This window comes from Lynx rufus, unplaced genomic scaffold (genome assembly GCF_022079265.1).
Source record: "Lynx rufus isolate CCGP_SWC_20201006 ecotype Redwood Valley unplaced genomic scaffold, mLynRuf1.p SCAF_24, whole genome shotgun sequence".
Taxonomy (NCBI): Eukaryota; Metazoa; Chordata; class Mammalia; order Carnivora; family Felidae; genus Lynx; species Lynx rufus.
This window is the reverse complement of record NW_025814839.1, coordinates 8,607,795-8,631,214: the sequence shown is the minus strand read 5'-3', so window position 1 is coordinate 8,631,214 and position 23,420 is coordinate 8,607,795. Positions and strand designations below refer to the sequence as shown.

General features: G+C 50.3%; 1 protein-coding gene across 1 annotated transcript in view; it reads left to right on the top strand.

The window, feature by feature from the left end:
- NOS1 (nitric oxide synthase 1) overlaps positions 1–23,420 on the top strand; it is an 82,817-nt gene that overhangs the window by 18,527 nt on the left and 40,870 nt on the right. The window contains exons 3-8 of the mRNA XM_047088501.1: positions 11,109–11,237; positions 12,619–12,764; positions 14,550–14,712; positions 15,922–16,013; positions 19,209–19,350; positions 21,300–21,439. Coding sequence (XP_046944457.1) covers positions 11,109–11,237; positions 12,619–12,764; positions 14,550–14,712; positions 15,922–16,013; positions 19,209–19,350; positions 21,300–21,439 — 812 coding nt within the window. The remainder of the gene's footprint in view (positions 1–11,108; positions 11,238–12,618; positions 12,765–14,549; positions 14,713–15,921; positions 16,014–19,208; positions 19,351–21,299; positions 21,440–23,420) is intronic.

Here is a 23,420-nt window from a genome sequence, read left to right as displayed (position 1 = left end):
TTTGAAGATCACGTAGGAGTTTGCCTAGTAGGAAGTAGGAAAAGGTATTCTAGTAAAAGGAATAGCAGTGGCTCATACACTGCCCTTTTTTTTTTTTTTTCTTGCTAAGGATCATTATTGAACCTCTGAGGTTGTCTTTAGCGTTAATACCAGCGGGGACACATACTGAATTTTGACACCATGCTAAAGGCCCTTTACGTAATAACCCTCTTAAGTGCAAATGCCATCCTGGGAAAGTGACTTGAGAAACTGCCATTGGTCTATTCTCCCTGCAAAACCTAGAATTTGAATCAAGCCCTTCTCAGCTTCCCTTCTTATTTTTTTTCATTAAAAAAAATTGAATGTTTATTTATTTTTGAGAGAGAGAGAGAGAGAGAAAATCCAAAGCGGCCTCCAGGCTCTGAGCTGTCAGCACAGAGCCCGACACAGGGCTTGAACTCACAAACTGTGAGATCCTGGCCTGAGTTAAGTCAGACTGAGCCACCCAGGTGCCCCTCAGCTTCCCTTTCATTAAGCACCTTACCCGCCTGGTTTGCTTTCCTAAAGGGGGAAAGGGTGTCCGCCTTAAGGGCAGAATGTCAATTTTCAGATGCTAATTAAGCATTGGTCGTCCAGTCCTTAGTAGATGTGAGGGAGGGTCTTGAGCCTGGGGGAGGTGGGATGTCCACTGCCACCCTCCCCCCATCTTATTCAGCCTGCTGCCTGTCTCTCCAGCCTCTTGCTGACAGAGATGATCAGGTAATCAGAGAGATGACTGTTTCATCGAACAGTCCCCCTCCCCCTGCCCGTACTACATCCGGAGCCTGGCATTTCCTCACCCCTGGGGACCTGGGGCTGGCTGGCTGCTTTCAAAATGTCAAAATCTGTTGAGAAGCTCTTCTCTACTATGAGGTACGCGTCGGCATCATCCCAGTCTCTCTGGGGAGCCCCAAATTATGAGGCATGTGGGGAGTGCTTGCGGATCCCCAGTCTTGAGACGATCAGAGGAGGTCTGGGCCCCTCTCCACTCAGGCACAAGCCCCAGCTGGCCAGCAGGTGCTGGCTTTGCTGGAAACCGAAAGGCGAAAGGCGGCAGCCAGCCCCACCCCGGCTGCATCCGAATGAAGGCAAACCAGCAAAACTGTCTGCCTCTCGATGACAACCCAGCCTGCCACAGGGAAAGCTAAGTCAGCCCTGACTCACCGCGCGTTCACGATGTCAGGACAAAAATAACAATAATGAGGATTCCGACACCACCCTGTGCGGTGTGGCCATTGGAACCCTCAGACTCCCCACCCTCAGCACGGGGCCAAGAGCTCAGCTCTGGGGTCCGCTGGGCTTGGGCCTCATCCCACTGGTGACCTTGGACAGAGAACAAATTCGCACCTGCACCGAGGCTCTGTTTCCTAACAGATTCATCCAGTCGTGGGGAGGTAAGGTGTGCAATGGCAGGATCTGTGGCAATAGTCGCTGATATTTGCTGAGCAACCTCAGGCACGGTGCTGGGCGCTTCGGGTCCGTGGTCTCCGTTAACCCCCAGCCCAATTCAGTGAAGTTCTGTCGCCCCCATCTGACAGGTAACCAAACTGCGGCACAGAGGGTTAGCTGGATGAAGGTCACGTGACTAGTGCGTGCTGGAAATGGGCCTTGAACCCAGGCCACGGAGCCCACTCTTAATTCTTAAAGGTCCGGCGCAGAATAAGCGTTCCAAAAATGTGCGTGATTATTATCGCTGCTTTTGCTGGCGTTTCATCTGGCTAATTCTCACGTTGCTGATTCAGATGTAGATTCACTGCTAATTGTTATATTGCTAACAGGAGGCACGTAGGGCGGGAAGCACGATCCCCGTTATGCAGATGACACCCATGGGGCTTAGAAAGGGAAGGTAAGTGGCCACGGAGTCACCGAGTGACACAGCTGGACCTGTCTCCCTCTGTGACTCCGTCGTCGTTCTCATCGATTGTTGATCGAGGCAGTGTGTGTATCTTTCTGCCACTGCTTGAGGCCAGGCTCTGGGAGGATACACTGCGAGCAGCCTGTCTGCAGTGGGAAGGCGGGGGCTTTGCGGGCCCAGCTCTGTTGCCTGTCAGCTGTTAATTTGAAGCCTGTCATTGCACCTCTCAGAGCCTCTGTTTTCTCCTCTGAAAAATGGGTTTATCATGAGGATTCCGTGAGCCCCTGGATGCGCAGTGGCCTGGCCCCAGCCGGGCACCTAATAGGCATTCACGGACCGCCGCTCACGATGGAAGGAGATGGGACATGATCACTGCCCTGGAGAAGTTCACCGCCTGGGCGTCGTCTTTTCGTCAAATAGTTGCCTCGACCTCCGGAAACTTCCATGTCCGGGACAAGCTACAGACATCACATACACGCACACATGGCAGTTATTATACCGTGATAGTTGGAATCTCGTAGAATCACACTCAGACGTTCCCCGCAGACCTGCCTGGCGGGCGTTAGCCAGAGACACTGGCTCCATCGGGCTGCCGGTGGATTATTCCCTTCCCTAAGCCTCTCTGAGCACTTAAGGAAACTCCTGTGTTTGGAGATTAATCTCTCTGTGGGAAGGTGCCCAAATCCCAAGCGATAAACAGCTACTGAACTCATTATCGCCCCCAGCTCAATCGGACTAGCTATCCCTTGGTTGGTTCCAGCTCGTGACCAGGATAAGACCATCTAGGCTGGATTTCCCCAAAGTGCCTTCAGTACCCCCCTCTGTTACGTTACCCAGTGTTCCAGGGACGCCCTCAAACAGGGGACAAAAACAGCCTCAACAAAGATACTTCTGGGAATTATGTGGGGCAGAGTCTTCGTCAGGCCCCAGCGGCAGCCAAATCCAAACCTTGTTTCCCTCCACCCACGATGTCACCTGCTGGTGACCCTCAGGGTCTTTATAGGTCATTTAGCCATGAGATCAGCCTTCCTATCCTGCCGCCCCAGGTGTTCAGAGCCAGGGAGGAGCCAGGAAGCGGGGCCTGAATTGATGGGGGTTTGGGTTCAGCCCTGCAGGAATTTCCACGTCTTTTGCTAACTGTTTGTTTTAATAGTGAGTATATTCAAAGCAAGCCGTCCTGGCGCTTTCCAGTGCGACAATGATGTCTGGTTCAGGAATCCGTGACACCACTCCGCGTGCTTATTCATCGCATCAAACCGTATTCCTATTCTTTTCCCAGATAAGCCAAATTCGGTCAAAGTCACTTTTCTTCCTCTTTGTGGAAACTGGTAGTTCTCCAAGCAGATCCTTAGAGGTCGATAGAGCCCCAACCCACTTCCATTTTCCGAGGGTCCTAGGATATTTTAAAAGGTAAAAAGGACAAAACATAATCACCAAGCTTGTTGTGCATTTTAAATATTTACCTTTAGCAAGTTAATGCTCTCATTTAAACACGCACACGGTGCCAACAGAGCAGAAGGGGGTTAGGCCACAAGGTAATTCCAAGATTTCTTTTAAAGTGAATTCGGGGCGCCTGGGTGGCTCAGTTGGTTAAGTGTCCAACTTCAGCTCAGCTTATGATCTTGCAGTTTGTGGGTTCGAGTCCCCAAGTCGGGATCTGTGCTGACAGCTTGGAGCCTGGAACCTGCTTCGGATTCTGTGTCTCCCTCTCGCTTTCTACCCCTCCCCCACTCGTGCTCACGCGCGCGCGCGCGCTCTCTCTCTCTCTCTCTCCCCCCGTCTCTCCCTCCCTCTCAAAAATAATAAAATAAACATTAAAATTAATTCATAATGCACAGATACATTTTGGTCTGGTAATGGGACCACATTTAGAGTTGTCTAATAACATTTAGTTGCCTCGCAACATCAGTGCAACTTTAAGCATCTACTCAACAAAATAACTTAAAGACCCCTTATCTGCAGCGGCCCTTGTCTGTGGATCCAAACACTGATGGTCTGACTGTGGAGTACCTCCTTTCTTTAATCATCCTCTACAGAAAATGGACTGTTGAATCGGGGGGAGGGGGGTAGAGAATAAACGATTTCAAGCTTCGGTGGACTTACTATAAAGAATGAATCACTTTAGAAATAACGCTTGGAATACACTACAAGGAAATTATACTCCAAGGTACGAAACACAGTTGGTTAAGTTTTTCTTTTTTTTTTTTAATGTTTATTTATTTTTGAGAGAGAGAGAGAGAGAGAGCACGTGCACAGGATAGGCAGAGAGAGAGGGAGACAGGATCCCAAGTGGGCTCTGTGCTAACAGCAGAGCCCGATGCGGGACTCAAACCCACGAACCGTGAGATCGTGCCCTGAACCGAAGCTGGACGCTTGGCCAACTGAGCCCCCGAGGTGCCCCAGTTAAGTTTTATAAGTAGCAATTTTTTTCACGGCACAGATGGGCACATACCTGCTGGTTTGCGGGTCTGTGGTCCTGGCCCCTGAGCTGCCACAGCTCATAACCGGGTTACACTTGCTGCCCTGGGGAGGCGGTGCCCACAGGCTGCGACAGTGCTGCTTGAGGCTGCAGCTGAGGGCACGGCATGCGGCATCTGGCCCCCCAGGGTGGCTGGCCTGACGCCCGGCTCAGCCCGAGGATGCTGCCCTCGTTTTAGGACAAGCCAAGTGCCGTGGGTTGCTTGCTGCAGGCCCAGGAGGGAGAAGCTGTCCCTGGTGCTGACGGTCAAAGAGTAAGAAGTTACTTGCCTCGTACAGGTTTGGGCTTTAGCTGCTGGGTTCGTTCCCGGGGCTGTTCTAACAAAGCATGACAAACTGGGTGGTTTAAACAACAGAAGATGTATTGTCTCATGGTTCTGGAGGCTGGAGAGCTCCTGGAATCAAGGTGTTGGCAGGTTGCTTCCTTCTGAGGGCTGCAAGTGAGAATCTTCCTCAGGCCTGTCTCGTTGGCTTGGGGATGCTCACACGGCTTCTTCCTCTGTGTGTGTGTGTATGTGTGTGTGTGTGCCTCGAAATTCCCTCCCCACTTTTTTTTAAAAGTTTATTTATTTTTGAGAGGGAGAGAGAGCAGGGGAGGGGCAGAGAGAGAAAGGGAGACACAGAATCCGAAGCAGGCTCCAGGCTCCGAGCTGTCAGCACAGAGCCCGACACGGGGCTTAAACTCATGAACTGTGAGATCATGACCTGAGCTAAAATCAGATGCTTAACCGACTAGGCACTCAGGTGCCCCCAAATTTCTCCTTTTTATAAAGGCACTGGCCATATTGGATTAGGGCCCACCTGCATGACCTCATTTTAATTTAATTGCCTTGTTTAGGACTCCACATAAGGCCGTATTCTTTTTTTTCTTTTAATTTTTTTAATGTTTATTTATTTTGAGAGAAAGAGAGAGTATGAGCAGGGGAGAGAGAGGGAGAGAGAATCCCAAGCAATCTCCACACTGTCAACACAGAGCCCAACGCAGGGCTTAGTCTCATGAACCGCAAGAACATGACCTGAGCCGAAATCTAGAGTCAGACCCTTAACTGACTGAGCCACCCAGGTGCCCTAAGGCCATATTCTGAGGTGCTGGAGGGTTAGGACACCAGCATATGAATATGGGAGAGACACAGTTCAGCCCATTAATGGTTCCTAAGATGTTGTGTCTCCCAGGGGCTTCCCTCCCTGCTGTCAAGCTCTTGGCCCCATCCCTGGGGAGGCCCCTGAGAGGCCCCTGACTGTGACAGCCCACAGTTGGGGGAGGGCAAGGTGCTTGGCCTCTATTTCTAGATCTCCCAGATTCTGATGTCTCGTGTCTGTCTTCCTGCCTTCAAATCCCCCCTCCCTCCACCTTGCCATCTCTTCTGCTCCTTACTCCCTAATCTCTGCTAGAAAGCTCCAGAAGGTTCCAGAAGGCTCGCCATACTCCCACTCACGAAGAACCTGCGAGTCAGTGTTGACTTGGTCCCTTGCCCTCCCACCCTCTCACACCCCCAGGCTGTCTTTGCTGCTGCTGGCACCCCAATCTCCAGCTCCTCCCACCCCCCTGCAGCTGCAGCTGTGTTCCGCCTTCCCACCTGCACATGGGTCTCTCTGCCCTCACCCTCTCCCCACTGCAGCCCTTGCAGTCATGTGTCCTGAACTAGAGCTTTGATAAGCTCCCCCCTGCATCAGGCAGCTTCCAGGGTCCCCCCTTCTCTACTAAGTCAAGACAAAAGCCTTTGGCTTAGCCTTCGAGGGGCTCTATAATTTTGAAATGCATTTAGACCTGGCATCCATCAGCATGGGCTACCATCACAAAATACCACAGGCTCTGGGGCTTAAACGTAGAAAGTTATCTCTCATAGCTCTGGAGGCTGGAAGTCAGAGGTCAGGATGCCGGCACAGTCACATTGGGTGAGGGCTCCCTGCTTGGCTTGCAGACGGCCGCCCTCACTGTGCCCTAACTCTGCCTTTCTGTGCGTGCGCTGAGAGAGAAAAAGAGAAAGAGAGAGATGTCTCTTCCTCTTCTTATAAGGCCACCAATCCTATCAGTTTAGGTCCCACTCTCATGGCCTCTTTTAACCTTAATTACTTCCTAAAGGTCCCGTCTCCTAACAGAGTCATATGGGGAGTTAGGGCTTTAACGTATGAATTCAGGAGGGACACAGTTCAGTCCATCGCAGACCTCAAGTGTTTGTAGCATATGCAGATAGAGCTAAGTGGACAGCGGGTAGAGAGAAAACTGTATCTATATCCAATTATCTGTATAAGACATAGAGACATAGATACGTATGCATTCACCTACAGAAACATATATACTCATAAATTGCAGGCAGGGATAAGGGCCTTGAAGAAAAATAAAGCATGATAAGGGAACAGGGAATATCAGTGGTGGGGTGCTGTTTTAAAAGATGATCGGGAGAGATCGCTAATGCAGTTGGAGACATAAGTAACATAACTTAAGCATTCAACCACTGGAATTCGATTCTTTGGATCAAGAGTCCACAGACTTTTCTGTAAAGGGAGAGGTAGGAAATATTTTTGGCTTTTGTGGGCTGTATGATCTTGGTCTCCATTACAGCTACCCTGCTCTGTTGCTGTATCACAAAAGCCTCCACAGACAATATAGAAACAAACGCGTATGGCCATGTGCCAATAAAACTTTATTTATGAACACTGAAATTTGAACTTCATATACCTTGTATGTGTCATGAAACATTACTCTTTTTTTTATATAGTTTTATTCAACAGGCTAAAAATGGGAAAACCATTCTTAGCTCACGGGCTGTATAAAAATGTGCAGGGGACCAGGTTTGGCCCCCGGGCTGCAGTTTGCAAACCTTTGCATGCAACCTTATGAGGCTTCTCCCAATTGTGGGATGAGAGTGGGGACCACTGTAGGGCCAAGAACACAGGTCGCTGGCACACAACAGGTGTTCGATACGTATTTATTTTTTTGTTGTTGTTGTTCTTAAGTAGGCTTCATGCCCAGCGTGGAGCCCAATGTGGGGCTTGAACCCATAACCCTGAGATCAAGACCTGAGCTGAGCCAAAGAGTCTGATACTCAACCGACTGAGCCACCCAGGCACCCCTCGATACGTTTTTTTTTTTAATTTTTTAAATGTTTATTTATTTTTTAGGAGACAGAGACAGAGCATGAGTGGGGGGAGGGGCAGAGAGAGAGGGAGACACAGAGTCTGAAGCAGGTTCCAGACTCCGAGCTGTCAGCACAGAGCCCGACGCGGGGCTCAAACTCACAGGCTGCGAGATCATGACCTGAGCCGAAGTCGGATGCTTAACCGACTGAGCCACCCAGGCGCCCCCCTCAATATGTACTTTTTGGAGAAGAGAGAGGAGGGAGGGGGCAGAACGAAACAGGGTGCAGTCAGTTAAGTGTTCAGAGCCTCCTGTCTGTTTTTAGGGGCAAGCATCTGGGCACCCCCCCCCAGAGCCCACCAAGACCTAGCCCGTGTCTCCTGCCACCTGAAAAACTTCCACTGACTACCCCAGACACGAATCTAGAAGAGGACACGCGTAGCCACAGCCCAAAGCCTGCGTGTGTCCTGTCCCCAGCTTAATAACTCACAAGTGCCACTAATGCGCATTTTTAGCGAGAACCTTTCAGTCCCCACTCAGAAAAGTCATTTGCATCCCCCATGCAGGGCCCCTGACTGCTATATTAATCTCCTCATTTGTCCCCTCCTGAGTCATCTAATATGACTGCTGGCTAATTAAAACATCAAAGCCCCAAGTACAACAGCCCCGCCAGAGGCCTCCTAATGCTTGTTTTCAGGGGTGCCGTTGGGCGCAGCCCAGGGTGGAGCGGGGCAAGGCCCACGCCCGGGGCCCCCAGGTTCTGGGCTCGAAATGACCACCCCTCGCACATCGGGAGCCTCCACAGATGGCCTTTTTCATTATGCCTGTTACCTCGCTACTTCCACACCCTGCCGATGAGGGCTGCTCGCTGTCCCCCCCCCCACCAGCCGCACCCCACACCTCTTCCTCCCGCCTCACTGTGCTCCCCACCGTCTGCCCTCGCACCCCCTCTCTGGGTCCTAGGCCTGACCCCAGTGCCACCAAGGTGCCTCTTATCCCCCGTCTGGGATTCCAGCTACTCCTCAGCCTCTGGAACATCCTTAGGGATGGTCAAGAGAGTTTGTAACCTGGCTGAGTGATGCCCAGTATTTAGGGAGAGTGGCCGGGGTGCTCCATAACTTGGAGCTGAGCAAGCAGAAAATGTGAACGGGAGTGAAGGGAAGAAGGATCTTCTCCTGCCCCCGGGGTGGCAGGACTATAGTGATACTTGCGGCAATGACCCCAATGACCGCACTGGCAGGTGCCCTAAGGGTAGCAGATTCTCATGCCAGCAGCAGGAAGTGATGGCTGACACTCAGGAGGCGATTGCATTCATCCAGGTGAAAGATGATGTTGGCCTGGCCAGGGGGCTCGCCAGTTCGATGGGAAGTGAGAGGAGGCGGTGGGTTCTAGAGCTGTGGAGAAGCTAAAATGGTGGGACCTGAGGAGGCACTCACTGCGGGGGATGAAGAGAATGATGTTCAGGACAGGCCCCAACTGTGGCTTGCACAGGTGGTTGGATGGTGATGCCCAGCACTGAGACGGGAATCGCTGGGGATGACCGGATCTGGCCACAGCAGGGAGGTGTGGAAGATGAGGAGTCATGGCACCTTCCATTTGTTCTCCGCTAACTCTTGCATGGTTCTGGAGAGGTCTTTAACATGCTGTTTACCTACCCTCTGGGCCCCAGATTCCAACATGGCGGCACAGACGCTTTAGCACAGAGCTTCTCTAGTCTGCTGGCCAGAAAGGTGGCTGTGGTATGCCTCTCACCTCAGGACCTTTGCGTAAGCTGTTCCTTCTGCCCACAAGACCTTGCTCTTCTCTCTTTGCCGGATTAATTCCTACTTGTCCTGCAGGTCTCTACTTAGAAGCCAAATGCTCTGGGTCAGGTGCCCCTTCTGTGGGCTTCCACAGTGCCCTGTACACAACCAACTTCTCACGTTAGGGCAGCCATTGCACCTGGTTTTAATGACTCGTAAACTGTCATCCGTCCCCTGACCCCCATCTTGCACAATGAACTCCATGAGGGCAGAGATCACATCTGTCTAGTTTGTCACTGTAGGCCTGGCCCTTGCTACCTTGCTTGGAGCATAGGAGATACTCAATAAACACATGTTGAATGAATGAATGATGCATAATGGCCAAGAGGCAGGAGAGTCAGCAGTTCAGGACATGGTTTGAAAGACAGACTGCTAGGATTTGACTCCTGGTTCCAGTTTACTAACTTTGTGACCTTGGACGACTTAGTTAACCTCTCTGTGTGCCGCAGTTTCCTCATCTGTAAAATGGGCATGATAAGATTTTGCTTGGCACATAGTGAGTGCTTATTGAATGCCAGTTTCCAGTAGTAGTCCTTCAGTGTGCTCCGTGATTTCTTTCCCGGACTTCGTCCAGTTCATTGGAATTCACAGCTTCCTCACCATCCTGAGCCCCTCAAGCTGATGAGATGACGATTCGGCCTCCTTTCTGACTTCATCTCCTTGAACTAACCGTACTCACGCACTCCAGCCACACTGGCCTCCTCACTGGCCCTTTGAACTTAACAAGCTCATCTGTACCTCAGGGTCTTTGCACTTGCCTTTCTCTCCTCCACTTAGTCATCAATGTATATCCTTACAACCAACTGATATTATATCATTTGGGTGTTGGTTTACTTATAATTTATCCCCATTTCTCTGACAATAATGTCCCAGAAGGGCGAGGGCACTCTCTGTCTTGCTCATTACAGTGTCCCCAGTGCCTAACAGGTCTAGCCCATAATAGGTCCTCAATAAATACTAGTTGAGTGTGAGCATGCCCTGACACAAGGTCACTACCCAGTGCTCCGATCTTTGGTATGAATGTCACTCCACATTGGCTTGCCTTCTCCCTTCTCTCACTCAGCTGTCATGTCAAGGTGTGCCTGCTGCCTCTCCCTGACAGCCGCTGACTGACTGATGCTTGTCTGGTGCAAAAGCAGGAAGACAGTTCCTCAGAAACACCCAAGACAGAATGTGATCCTTAGTAATGAGGTCTCAAGTGGATGGGCCACGATGGTCAGCCCAGGACTTATCCCCCACCACCTACTGGGCAATTTGTTTATAGAAGTGAAGACAAATGGGGTACTGAAGGTGCTCAAGACAGAGGAGCAGTCAGTGCAAAGGCCCTGAGGCAGGAACGCACTGGGCATTTTTGAGAGGCAGAAACCTGAAGTTTGGGGAAATATTCATGCTTCAAAACTATCCAATTAAATCTTTTCTGTTTCCCCAGTACTCGCGGAAATAGTGAGTTTGGGCTGTAGCAGGAAAGCCCGGAAATCCAAGTAACCTGACCGAGCTTCGGGTGTGATTCCTCAGGCCTGAAAGCCAGTACCGTTCAGAGAGGCTGATGGTGTCCCTTGCTCATTTGCTCATTCAACAAACATTCATTGAGTCCCTGGTGTATGCTAAGACCTGTGTTAGACACCAGAGAGACCACCTTTGAGTTCCTGACCCCTCTCCCCAGAACGGAGCCCAAAAGGCTTTTCCATGGTGCCTCCTTCTTCATAGGCAGAGGGACCAGGTTCCCAGCCACCTTGCACGTGTCACCCCGGGAGAATCGAGTCCTCTCTCTGCAGACCCTTGGTAACTCTGGCAGATTCCAGGAAGAATCCCAGAGGACAGTTTTCGAGTGCCCCCCGAGCCCCGTCTCATGTTCCACCCCCAATCTCTCCTCCAGCCCCCTGCCTCGGGAAAACAGTCTCCTACAAAGAACGGCAGCCCCTCCAAGTGCCCCCGCTTCCTCAAGGTCAAGAACTGGGAGACCGACGTGGTCCTCACTGACACCCTTCACCTTAAGAGCACATTGGTGAGTACCCCAGCAGGGCGTGGCCCAGCCTCACAATTAACCACATTTGGCATTGGCTAAGCCTTTGTTGTGGGGACCGCCCCGTGCACTGTAGGACGTTTAGCATCACCCCTGACCTGTACACGTGAGATGTCAGTAGCCCCCCTGAAGTTGTGACCACACCAAAAATGTCTCGAGATATTACTTACTGTCCCCTGGGTGGGAAGTCCCCTCCCATTTGAGAATCACTGGCAGATACTTACTCACTCATGGAAACACTTTCTTTTTTAATTTTTTTAATGTTTTTATTTATTTTCGAGAAAGAGAGAGAGACAAGGTGCGAGAGAGACAAGGTGTGAGAGACAAGGCGGGGCAGAGAGAGAGGGAGACACAGAATCCGAAGCAGGCTCCAGGCTCTAGGCTGTCAGCACAGAGCCCGACGCGGGGCTTGAACTTATGAACTGTGAGATCCTGACCTGAGCCGAAGTCAGATGCTTAACCGACTGAGCCACCCAGGTGCCCCTATCATATTTTTAACAGTCAGCAAATCACCATATTGCTTTACATTTTTGTTGAAATTGAGCTTCTTAGAAGAACATTGTGTCGGTGAGTTATAGCCGTGTAACAAATTTCCCTGACATGCAGTGGCTTGAAACAGCCACCACTCATTTTTCAAAAGTCCACAGACTGCCTCGGTGGTCCTGCTGGTCTCAGTTGATCTCAAGCATCTGCAGTCATCTGAGGGGTCAGCTCTGGGTGGGCTGGCTAGGATGGCCTTGGCCGTGATTGCTCACCTGTTTCATGTGGTTTCTCTCATCCTCCAGCAAGCTAGCACGGCCTGGTTCCCGTGGTGGTTGCGAGGGTTTCAGAGGAAATGAGCAAAAGCATGCTTGATCTCTTGAGGCCTAGTCATGGGATGGGCACAGTGTCACCTCTGCCATTTTCTATTGGCCAAAACCAGCTCACATTCAAGGGGAGAGGGGAGAGGTTCCGCTTCTCAATGACAGTTGCTGCAAAGCCACATTGCAAAGGGTGTGGATGCAGGGAAGGGAGGCATTGGGACGGCCTTTTTTGCAGTCAATGTGCCATAGACGTGTTCAGCCATATAGTAGTTCTTCCTTGATGAACACGGGCTCAGAAAATACTCGAGGATTCGGTAGGAATGAGTCTGATTCCCAGGGAGTGCCAGTCAGAAAGCCCCTCTTCCCCTCGTTGGGTAGAGCAAACACTTTGGGGACCTTCGAATGCTGCCCATCATTCCTTACCATGCCTGATGACCACACCCTACAATGACTTGAAGCTGAATTAAAGGCCAAGTCAACTCCACCACAAAGGTCAGATCCATGGCCCCAGCCCCCCACGTGCCTCCAAGTGGTAGCCCAAATCTCTCTTTTCCCTCCAGGAAATGGGCTGCACCGAGCACATCTGTATGGGCTCCATCATGCTCCCCTCTCAGCAGATACGAAGGCCTGAAGACGTCCGCACAAAAGAACAGCTCTTCCCTCTCGCCAAAGAGTTCATTGACCAGTACTACTCATCAATTAAAAGGCAAGTGTATGTTGACTCCGGGGACCCAGGGCGAGTTCCTGAGTACCAGGGACAAAGACTTCGGCTCCAGCAATGCCAACAGCTGAACCAAGAGTAAGGGCTCCGCCCACCATACACACACAGGTTGGAAACTAGCAGCCCAAGGGCCAAATCTGGCCCCCAGAAATGTCTTTGTCTGGCCTGCAAAGTGTTGCTTCAATTTGAAATATTTCAAGCAACTCCATGCCTAGGTATACGTGCCCGAAAGAAACTCTCACACGTGTTCGCCAGAAGGTATGCGTAAAAATGTGCACTGAAACATTGTTAAATTAGGGGAAAAAATTAAAAAGAGAGAGCCAACCAGAAACCTCCTCGACTCCCTCAACGGGAGGATGCATGGGTAAGTGATGGTATTTTCTGAGTCAGGGAATATTACACAGCTGTAAAAAGGCGAATGAGTTAGCGCTCGGCACATTTGTGGGAATGAAGCTCGCAAACAAACTGTGCAAAAGGAGGAAAGGATAAGTTTGTGCAAGAATGCATTCAGGGTAGCATCATTTATGTAAGCTTTTTGAACATACAGAACAATATTGTATGTGATTTAGGGAATATATACACGTGTGACAAACATATGAAGAAAAGCGTGAGACACTTCCAGGAAGAAAGTGGGTTATGATGGGAAAATAGTCCCCAAGGAATTATAAAATCATTTCTCTTCTATTATTTTTTTAAGTTTTATTTATTTACGTAATCTCTCCACCCACCATGGGGCTCAAACTCACAACCCTGAGATTAAAAGTCATACACTCCTCTGACTGAACCAGCCAGGCGCCCCTCATTTATTATTTCTTGGGCTTGAGTATTCATCATATTGTTTTTGATACCTTTTTGTAAGCCCCACATTTTTTACAATAATTTTTTCAGCTTTCTAAACTTGAATTCCTTGTCATCATTTAAAAATTAGGAGAGTCCCCTTTAAAAATCAGATTTCCAGGGGTGCCTGGCTGGCTGAGTCAGTGGAGAGAGTGACTCTTAATCTTGGGGTTGTGAGTTTGAGCCCCGTATTGGGTGGAGACATTACTTTAAAATAAAAATCTTTAAAAATAAATAAATAAAGGGGCACCTGGGTGTCTCAGTCGGTTAAGCGTCTGACTTCGGCTCAGGTCATGATCTCACAGTTTGGGAGTTCAAGCCCCGCGTGGGTCTCTGTGCTGACAGCTCAGAGCCTGGAGCCTGCTTCGGATTCTGTGTCTCCCTCTCTCTCTGCCCCTCCCCTGCTCATGCTCTGTCTCTCTCTGTCTCAAAAATAAAAAAAATAAACACTATATATATATATATATATATATATACACACACACACATATATATATATACATATACATATATATATATATATATATATATATAATAAAAATAAAAATCCAATATCCAGTTTCTCTTGAAAGGAGACCTTTGGTTTTATTTGTTTGTTTGTTTTTTTAATCAAATTTTGTTTGTTTGTTTGTTTAGAATAGAATTTAGTGATTCATCACTTACATATAACACCCAGTGCTCGTCCCATGAAAGGAGACCTTTGAGCCAGACACGGGCTCGCCTGTTGGCCACAGTCTCCACCCAGCCAGTTTAGTCCCTGCTGGGCCTTTGTGGACATTGGAGTTTGCAGTCTGCTTATGCTTGAACTACTGTCTCCACATATGGACCCAGACTTGCTGCAGCTTCTGGCCTCCCGGAATGGCTCACTCCTTCCACTGACCCGTAACTCGGGAGCAGAGGTGACACTCCCATGTCCCTTCCCTCCTCGCTCAGGTTTGGCTCCAAAGCCCACACGGAGAGGCTGGAAGAGGTGAACAAAGAGATCGAAACCACCGGCACCTACCAGCTCAAAGACACGGAGCTCATCTACGGGGCCAAGCACGCCTGGCGGAACGCCTCCCGCTGCGTGGGTAGGATCCAGTGGTCCAAGCTGCAGGTAGGCGGTGAGGCTCTTCGGTGGGTGGGGAGGGAGGGAGGGATGGAGCTGTACAAAGGGTCTGCTCTCGCCAGGGCCACCTGGAGGGTATGGCGAAGTCCCAGATAGTAGGCATGGGGTCCCAGATTCTCGGATCGGGACTCAATCTGCTTCATAGTCATGTCTCACTTAGCCGACATGCTGGGGATTTTTTTAATGTTCACTTATTTTTATTTTGAGAGAGAGTATGAGTGGGGGAGGGGCAGAGAGAGAGGGAGAGAGCAGGCTCTCTGTCCCAAGCAGGCTCTACACTGTTAGCACATGGAGCCCCCTGCGGGGCTCGATCTCACGAACCGTGAGATCGTGCCCTGAGCCGAAATCAAGAGTCAGACACTCAACCGAATGAGCCACCCAGGTGCCCCAACACGGTTTTTTTTTTTTTAAAAGCAACTTGTGGGGCGCCTGGGTGGCTCAGTCGGTTGGGCGTCCGACTTCGGCTCAGGTCATGATCTTGTGGTCCGTGAGTTCGAGCCCCGCGTCGGGCTCTGTGCTGACAGCTCAGAGCCTGGAGCCTGCTTCAGATTCTGTGTCTCCCTCTCTCTCTGACCCTCCCCTGTTCATGCTCTGTCTCTCTCTGTCTCAAAAATAAACGTTAAAAAATTAAAAAAAAAAAAGCAACTTGCTCGTCTCTTGGTAAGGCTTATGCTCTCCAGTTTACCACAGACCCCACCACTCTCTTTTGTATTCCACCTACTCTCTGCGTATTTATATTATCCACCTACTCCCTGACAGCATTAGATTCTGTGTCTCCTGATACGATTTCTGCCCCCCTGGGGAATAGTTTGAAGTCAGACATAGAATAGTTATCAAGGTCAGCGGGGTTCTGTTTGATTTTTCTTTGTTTTGTTTTGAAATCCCTCATCCCTAGTAACCTAGCAGGAAATACATGCAGCCCACTCAGGTCTCCCCTTTGCTCATCACCCCTTAACCACGTTCATATACACACCAGGCCTGCCTTCAGGGGATTCTTCCTGGTTTGACTGACCGTGGTTATTAGGATGGGGAAAAGAAACCGTAAAACCCAGCCCTGATCACATTAGGGGAGTGCTCCCTACTCTGGCGGGACAGCAGGTGGCACGGGCTCCGGGTTCTCGTCCCGTGGGAAGGCTGCACTGGGGGAGCTGGGGAGGGAAGGAGGAGGCACCCGTTCTCACCGTGCATCCTTCGCAGGTGTTCGATGCCCGCGACTGCACCACGGCTCACGGGATGTTCAACTACATCTGCAACCACATCAAGTATGCCACCAACAAGGGGAACCTCAGGTGAGCCCGCCAGCCCCGGGGAGGGGGGTCTGATGTCCCCAAAGCGTCGACCCTTGGGTGTGGAGTTGGCTCACCGGCCGAGGAAATGCTCTCCCTCTCCTCTCGGGGAGACGTGCCAAGCCGCGAGAGGCGGCCTGGCTTCTTGTCCCACCTGCCGTGTCCTGTCTCTTCCGGGAGACACAGACTCTTGCGTGGCTTGCAAAGCTACAGCAACCCAAATCACGTTCAACCCTCACAGTTCAGTATCACCTGTGGAGGGGGCAGGAAGGGGTGTTTCCCTTTCCAGGACTCGGAAAGTCCCATTGCCAACAGTGACCTGCTTTTACCAGCTCTCCGTCTTTTGCCTGCATTTCAAAGACAGTTTCTCTTCCTGCCGCTGGGGGCACTGTTCCTTCAGGTTCGGCCAAGCCAAGCCACACCTTGGGTTCCTCTTGCCCCAAAGAACAAAGCCCCAGGGAGGAAGCGAAGGCAGGGAGGCACCATGTGAGCTGGTGGCTTCCACACTGGCAAGTTGCAGCTGGAAGGCGACAGCTGGGGCCCCGCAGCCCGACGGTTAGACTTGTTAATCCCGTGCAATCAGTCCTTGTCCCAGCTGCTGAGGACCAGCCCCACGGTGGGGCCATGTGGGCCTCTGCAGGGATATTCCCACAAGCCCCAGGCTGCACTGCGTCACCCCCATAGTGGCTTGTTTGTATGAAGCATGGGTTTTCCTGGATGTGTCCCTTCCTTGAGAAGGAAACAGTGTCCCAGCTGAGCCTACCAGTAGGAAAAGGGCCTGTAATATAAGCCCAGAGCCTGCTCGGGGAATTAGTATTTAGATCTTTTCCTGAAAGACCTCACCCCCCAGAGAACATCTTCTTGAGATCTTCTATTTAAGAAATATTCAGCTGATTCCTTTTTTTTTTTACACTTTTTTTTAAATTTTATTTGGGAGAGAGAGAGAGAGAGAGAGAGAGAGAGAGAGAGAATCCCAAGCAGACTCCATTTTCAGCATGGGGCCTGATGGAGGGCTCAATCCAACAACCATGAAACAGTGACCTGAGCCGAAATCAAGAGTCCGACACTCAACTGACTGAGCGATCCAGGCACCCCATTTTTTTTCACAAGTTTTTAAAAATGTTTTCAATATTTATTTTTGAGAGCGAGAGAGAGACTGAATCTGCGAGGCGAGGGAGGGGCAGAGAGAGAGGGAGACAGAGGATCTCTGCACTGACTTCCCGAGAGCCCCCACGCGGGGCTCAAACACACGAACCACAAGATCATGACCTGAGCCAAAGTCAGACGCTTAACCGATGGAGCCACCCCAGGTGCCCCCACAAGTTTTAAACCACAAATCTGGATGTAAGAGGGTCTTAAGGGAATGTGTACCATCTATAGAAATTATCAAAACATAACAGAGGAAGGCAGGCAAGGGAGAAGAAGGGAGGGAAAGAGGGATGTAATTTAAACGGAGCAGGCACTCGATCTGCCGTTCAGTGAAATAATGTTCAGGAGGCATAAGTGTGTTCTATTTCTTCCGTTGGTCTCCGTTCCCGCACAGAGAGTAAGCATTCCACACGCTGTGTGTGAGTCTGGTGTTTCTGAACATGCTTTTTAAATACATATATTATACAAACACCCTGTATTTGGTGCTCAACCAAAGAAACGGCAATGTGTTTTGCTGCTGGAGGGAACACTGACCGTTTGACTCGTTCTGTGTTCATCTCCAATATGGTGCCTTTGCTACAAGATTGTTAAGAGCCCTGTTGGCCCTATACGACTTCTGCCTTCAGCCCCCGTTGTAGACTCAGCCCCAGGTACAGCGTCCCATCCCTGCAGCATTAAATGCAATACTGTAATGTGCACACGGCAAGACCTACATGGGCTCAGAAGGAAGGTAGTCCTGGGAACAGACGAGACAGGAGATGCTTTGTGGACGAGGTGAATCTGAGTCTGGCCTTGAACTTGGGTACGTGACAGCAGAGAGATGGATTCCAGCCAAGATGGGTAGCAGAGCAAAGTTCCAGGGGCAGGGTGTGTACAGAAGGTCTGCAAGCAATGGGTTGGACCTCCCATGTGACCCTCATGTTGACACAAGCCAGGGTGGTGTCTCCCATAGCCTGGGATTGAGTCCCCTGATGAGACTGTTGAGCCGGGATGGCAGGAACTCCTGGGATGAAATAATATTGAAATCACGTCGTAAAGAAGTCATTCTCCTTTCAGTTGCTTTCAGTCCTTCTGATGATCCCCAAATCCCAGTTTGATGGTGAGACATCATTAACACCTAACACTGCTGATCTCTCCCTTAGGGGAGCCAGCTGGGCACCAGCTCGGTGCCTTCCACAAATGACAAATCTTCCTGCAACATAATAACAGTGTATGGTCTCACAGTTGCCAGTTTAGGTAGGTGAGGCCAGTGGCGATCTCCAGTTTTCCTTTAGAGTAAATGAGTGTGAGTACAAGGGAAGTTGATTTCTTCTCAGTCCTATGTCTGTAGACTTTGGTAGGGTACAGGGAGGGGTGGGGGTGGGGCAAGCAGGGGAGAAGTAAGGATGGCGGTAAGAGCAAGAGTGGAAGTTGGGGGGCACCTGGGTGGCTCAGCCGGTTGAGCGTCCAACTTCGGCTCAGGTCATGATCTCACGGTTCGTGGGTTCGAGCCCCGCGTCGGGCTCTGTGCTGACAGCTCGGAACCTGGAGCCTGCTTCGGATTCTGTGTCTCCCTCTCTCTCTGTTCCTCCCCTACTCTCACTCTGTCTCTCTCTCTCTCTGTCTCTCTCTCTCTCTCTCTCTCTCAAAAATAAATAGAGATTTAAAAAAAATTTTTTTTAAAAGAGTGGAATTTGGAATCAGTGGTATTCACTCTTTGTGGGGAAAGAGGGCCCCCCGTTGTTTCCCTGGAGATTACCGGCTGCCCAAGAACCACTGGAAAGCTGGCCCAAGTCAAGGGTGTTTCAGAGTCTCCAGTTAGAGCAGCATTCTCCACTCAAGCGAGCTAGCGTGGGGCCCCCCATATTCCACCCTTCCTCAGACCAATGGTCCAGTGGAGGGACAGGGCACGGTCCCTCCCTTGCAACAGCGGCTCCGTGGGCCCTTGGGGACCTTGGCACAGAGGTGATCCACCCTGAGCCTCTGTTGGTGGCCTGGATGGCGCCCTTTGCAGTACGTCCAAAGGTGCAAGCCCTGCCCCGATACCACGTCTCCCTCTCTCCACCACAGATCCGCCATCACCATATTCCCCCAGAGGACGGACGGCAAGCACGATTTCCGAGTCTGGAACTCTCAGCTCATCCGCTATGCCGGCTACAAGCAGCCTGATGGCTCCATCCTGGGGGACCCAGCCAATGTGGAATTCACAGAGGTGTGTGCCCCCCACCCCGCCCAGTCCCCCAAACTGTCTTCAATAGGCTTTTCTTCGTTTCCTGTTATCATCATAGGGAAAGCAGCCAGTGGGGTACCGTTTACTCCTCTGCAGACCTCCTGCTCCTTCGGGCGGCCCCCAGTCCAGCTGGATCCCTTACAGCTGGTCATTTGGTCGTTTCCATCCAGATAGGAGCTGTCGTCACCACCACCTCCCCATTCGGTGGCGACGCAGACGGGTAGCACAGGTTAGCCACGGCAGCTTCCGGCGTCTGTGCCCAAGGGAGACGCCACGGGCACACCCCTGCCTAGAATGATCTCAGGCACACAGCCCGGCACCCCTTTTCCTGATCGCTCACTCATCCCTGGCCGAGGTTCTTCTCTGTTCTTTCCTCAAACGCCACCCCGGGACCTTCTTCAGCACTGAGCTGGCCAGACCAAGCCCTGCTCCGCTCCCTGGCTGGCGACTTCATTTGCATGCGGCTTTTCTTATTAAAATGTTATTACCGAGAAGAAGGGGCTGTAACCAGGGCGACCAGGAGTTGCACCTGTGCGGGTTTAGACTCAGCCAGACCCGCGGCTCCACTTGGCTGAGCGCTAACTGCATAGTTGGCTGACCTTGTCTTCATGGCCACCAGAACATAAATGCCACAGCCCCTTCCTTCCCTTCTGTCTCCAGAAACCTCGCTGACTGCACATGTTTGCCTAAGCCCCTGATTTCGGGCTTCCTCTTTCTACTAACACAGCAGAAAGAATCACCCCAAACATGACCGCGTGACCGTATCTTTCGAAACCCTCTCCCTCTGCCCTGGCCAGTGTGGCAGCCGCTGGCCACATGTGGCCAGTGAGCCCTGGAAGTGTGGTGAGTCCAAATGGAGGTGCGTCCTAAGTGCAAACCACACACCGGGTCTCAAAGACTGAGAACAAAACAGAGAGTAGGAACCACCTCATTAAGAATTTTTATCTCAGTTACCTATTGAAATAATATTATAGATAACGGTAGGCTAATCTATTATAGTTATTAATAGTTAATACACCTATTGAGTTAATAAATATATTAAACTTTATGTTAATGTTAAATATCCTTATTATGGTAATATTAATAGCGTATTTAATCATTTATCATTAACAAATTAATGGTGATTAATACACTTAATTGTATGTTACCCAGTATATATTTGACACATTTGTTGGACGAATATATTTCATATTTAACTTTAATGTCAAATATATTCATATATGGATAGCAATACTTTAATTCAATACTAATAAGTTGATATTATTAATCTAATATTATAATTATGATGATTAGTAACTAATAATCAAATAGTGTTGAAACTTTGAAATTGTTGAAATATTATTAAGATGAATATACTATTTAAATTATTTCACCTGCTTTCTGTTTGGACTTTTGTTTACTTTTTCTAATGTGGCTACTAGAGGAATGTGTTAATTCCCTATGTGGCTTGCTTTATATTTTGATTGGACAGCTGCTCTAACAGATGCATTTATGCACAAATTCTGATCATTCTGCCCTCCTCAAATATGATAGGCTTTCTTTATCTCTCAGGGTGCTCAGTGCAAACAGTTCCAGAGCGAGTTTCGTAGGACATGCCAGACCCTGTGCTCGAGGGCGTTACAGATACCACAATCAGATTCAGCTCTTATCCTCGGGGAGTCCCCGGGCCACAAGAAAAACTCAGAAAACATAACAAAGCACAGTGCGGGAGGACAGATTTGCCTTCTGTCCTGTGGACCGGGAGACGTCACACAGACGTGTGATGTCAGAACTTTGTAGAGGAGGTGGCGTGGCCCAGAGCCTCCAGAGAAAGGTGCTGTCGGCAGGCTTGCGTTGGGATCTCTGCCCCTCCCCCCATTGCCATAGCACCTGGAGGGGCTGGGGACGGGTCGGCGGTGGCCGTGGTGTGACCTGGCCATTTCCGGTTGCAGATCTGTGCGCAGCAGGGCTGGAAACCCCCAAGAGGCCGCTTCGATATCCTGCCACTCCTGCTCCAGGCCAACGGCAACGATCCCGAGCTCTTCCAGATCCCCCCAGAGCTGGTGTTGGAAGTGCCCATCAGGCACCCCAGGTAAGAGGGACTGGCATGGGGTGGGTGAGGGTGGGAGGATTCACCCAGTGCCTCCCCCTGGCCCCCTAACCCCCTGACTCTCCCTCCAGCCCAGACAGAGGCTGAAAGGGGGCCTTGGTTCCTTCCTGGGCCTGGGCAGAGTGGGCCTCCCCAGGAATGAGCAAATCCTCCTGGACCAGCCAGGGGGCCACCATCTCTTCTGAATCAGAATCTTGCTCCTCCCCCTGCTCCTAAGCAATCAACCAGAACTTGCCCTTTTTCCAGCCGTATGGGTAGAAAAGCAGAAACACCTCTTGTCTTGTTGTGAGCACTAGAACTGTGTGACCTGATGTGGGTCAAGTCCAAAAGGAATTTGGAGCCAGGAAGGAACTACAAGGGCTGCGCCAGCCGCACCAGCAAAACTCACACTTTGAGGGGCCCCTGGGTGGCTCAGTCGGTTAAGCGTCCGACTTCGGCTCAGGTCATGATGTCACGGTTCGTGGGTTCGAGCCCCGCGTCGGGCTGTGCTGACAGCTTGGAGCCTGGAGCCTGCTTCGGGTTCTGTGCCTCCCTCTCTCTCTGCCCCTCCCCCACTCATGCTCTGTTTCTGTCTCTCAAAAATGAATAAATGTAAAAAAAAATTAAAAACAAAACACGCTTTGAGAGTGAAGGACATCCTTAGGGAGACTCTATCCTTGGAGGCAAAATCGAGGGGCAGGGTAAGGGAGGGGTGCCCCAAAGCTCAATAATCAAGATAAATATTATTTTAATGTAATATACTTATCAAAATTAATCTCTATATCAAAAATTGGATCCAAATGATCCAAATTTAAATTTTTTTATCTGAAAATTTCAACGTTTATTTATTTTTGGGACAGAGAGAGACAGAGCATGAACGGGGGAGGGGCAGAGAGAGAGGGAGACACAGAATCGGAAACAGGCTCCAGGCTCTGAGCCATCAGCCCAGAGCCTGACGCGGGGCTCGAACTCCCGGACCGCGAGATCGTGACCTGGCTGAAGTCGGACGCCTAACCGACTGTGCCACCCAGGCGCCCCTATCTGAAAATTTCAAATAAAGACAGGATCCAGTTCAGGGCTGAGATTCAGGTGAAGCAAGCAAGGTAAGTTATGCATGTGCAAGGTGAGACCCGTCTTTATTTAAATTTAGGATATTTTGTTCGCTATGGATTTTTTTTAACGTTTATTTATTTTTGAGGGAGAGAAAGACAGTGTGAGCAGGGGAGGGGCAGAGAGAGAGGGAGGCACAGAATCCGAAGCAGGCTCCAGGCTCCGAGCCGTCAGCACAGAGCCCGACGCGGGGCTCGAACTCACGAGCCATGAGATCATGACCTGAGCCGAACTCAGACGCCCATCCAACTGAGCCACCCAGGCATCCCTCATGATGGATTTTTTTCCATATAATTTTGATGTTTTGAAAAACGTTGAGTCAATTTAGAATATAATGTGAATAAAAAGTACCATTAGACTCAATTCCTCGTTTTGTTGGTGCACCCTTAAATTTTGCATCCAGGGCTAGTGCCTTATTTATTTCACCCTAGCCCCAGCCCTGGAGAGGAACCAAGTGTCCTGAGGCTCATGACACTGCCCAATATCTGGGAACTCACCCAGTCTCCCTGGTGAAGCCTGGCCTACATTCATTAATGCATTCACTTACTCATTCGCTCATTCAACACGGTTTATTATTCCTGCTCTGGGCCGGCCATTGTAGCTGACTTCGTTTCTGCCTCCATGACACTTTTGATCTCAAGGAGAAGAATTTGCACATACTGTTACCCAGATAACCACTTAATTCCAATAAAGTGCTGCAAAAGAAATTTTATGATGCCCAGAGGGACAAAGTTGCCCGACCCAATCTAAACTGGGCATCAGAGAAGGGCTTCCAAGAGTAAGCAACATTTTAGCTGACAATTTAAGTCTGGGTAAGGGCTGGACAGACACAGAAGGAAGAGAGAAGATCCCAGAAGAAGGGACTGCCATGCAA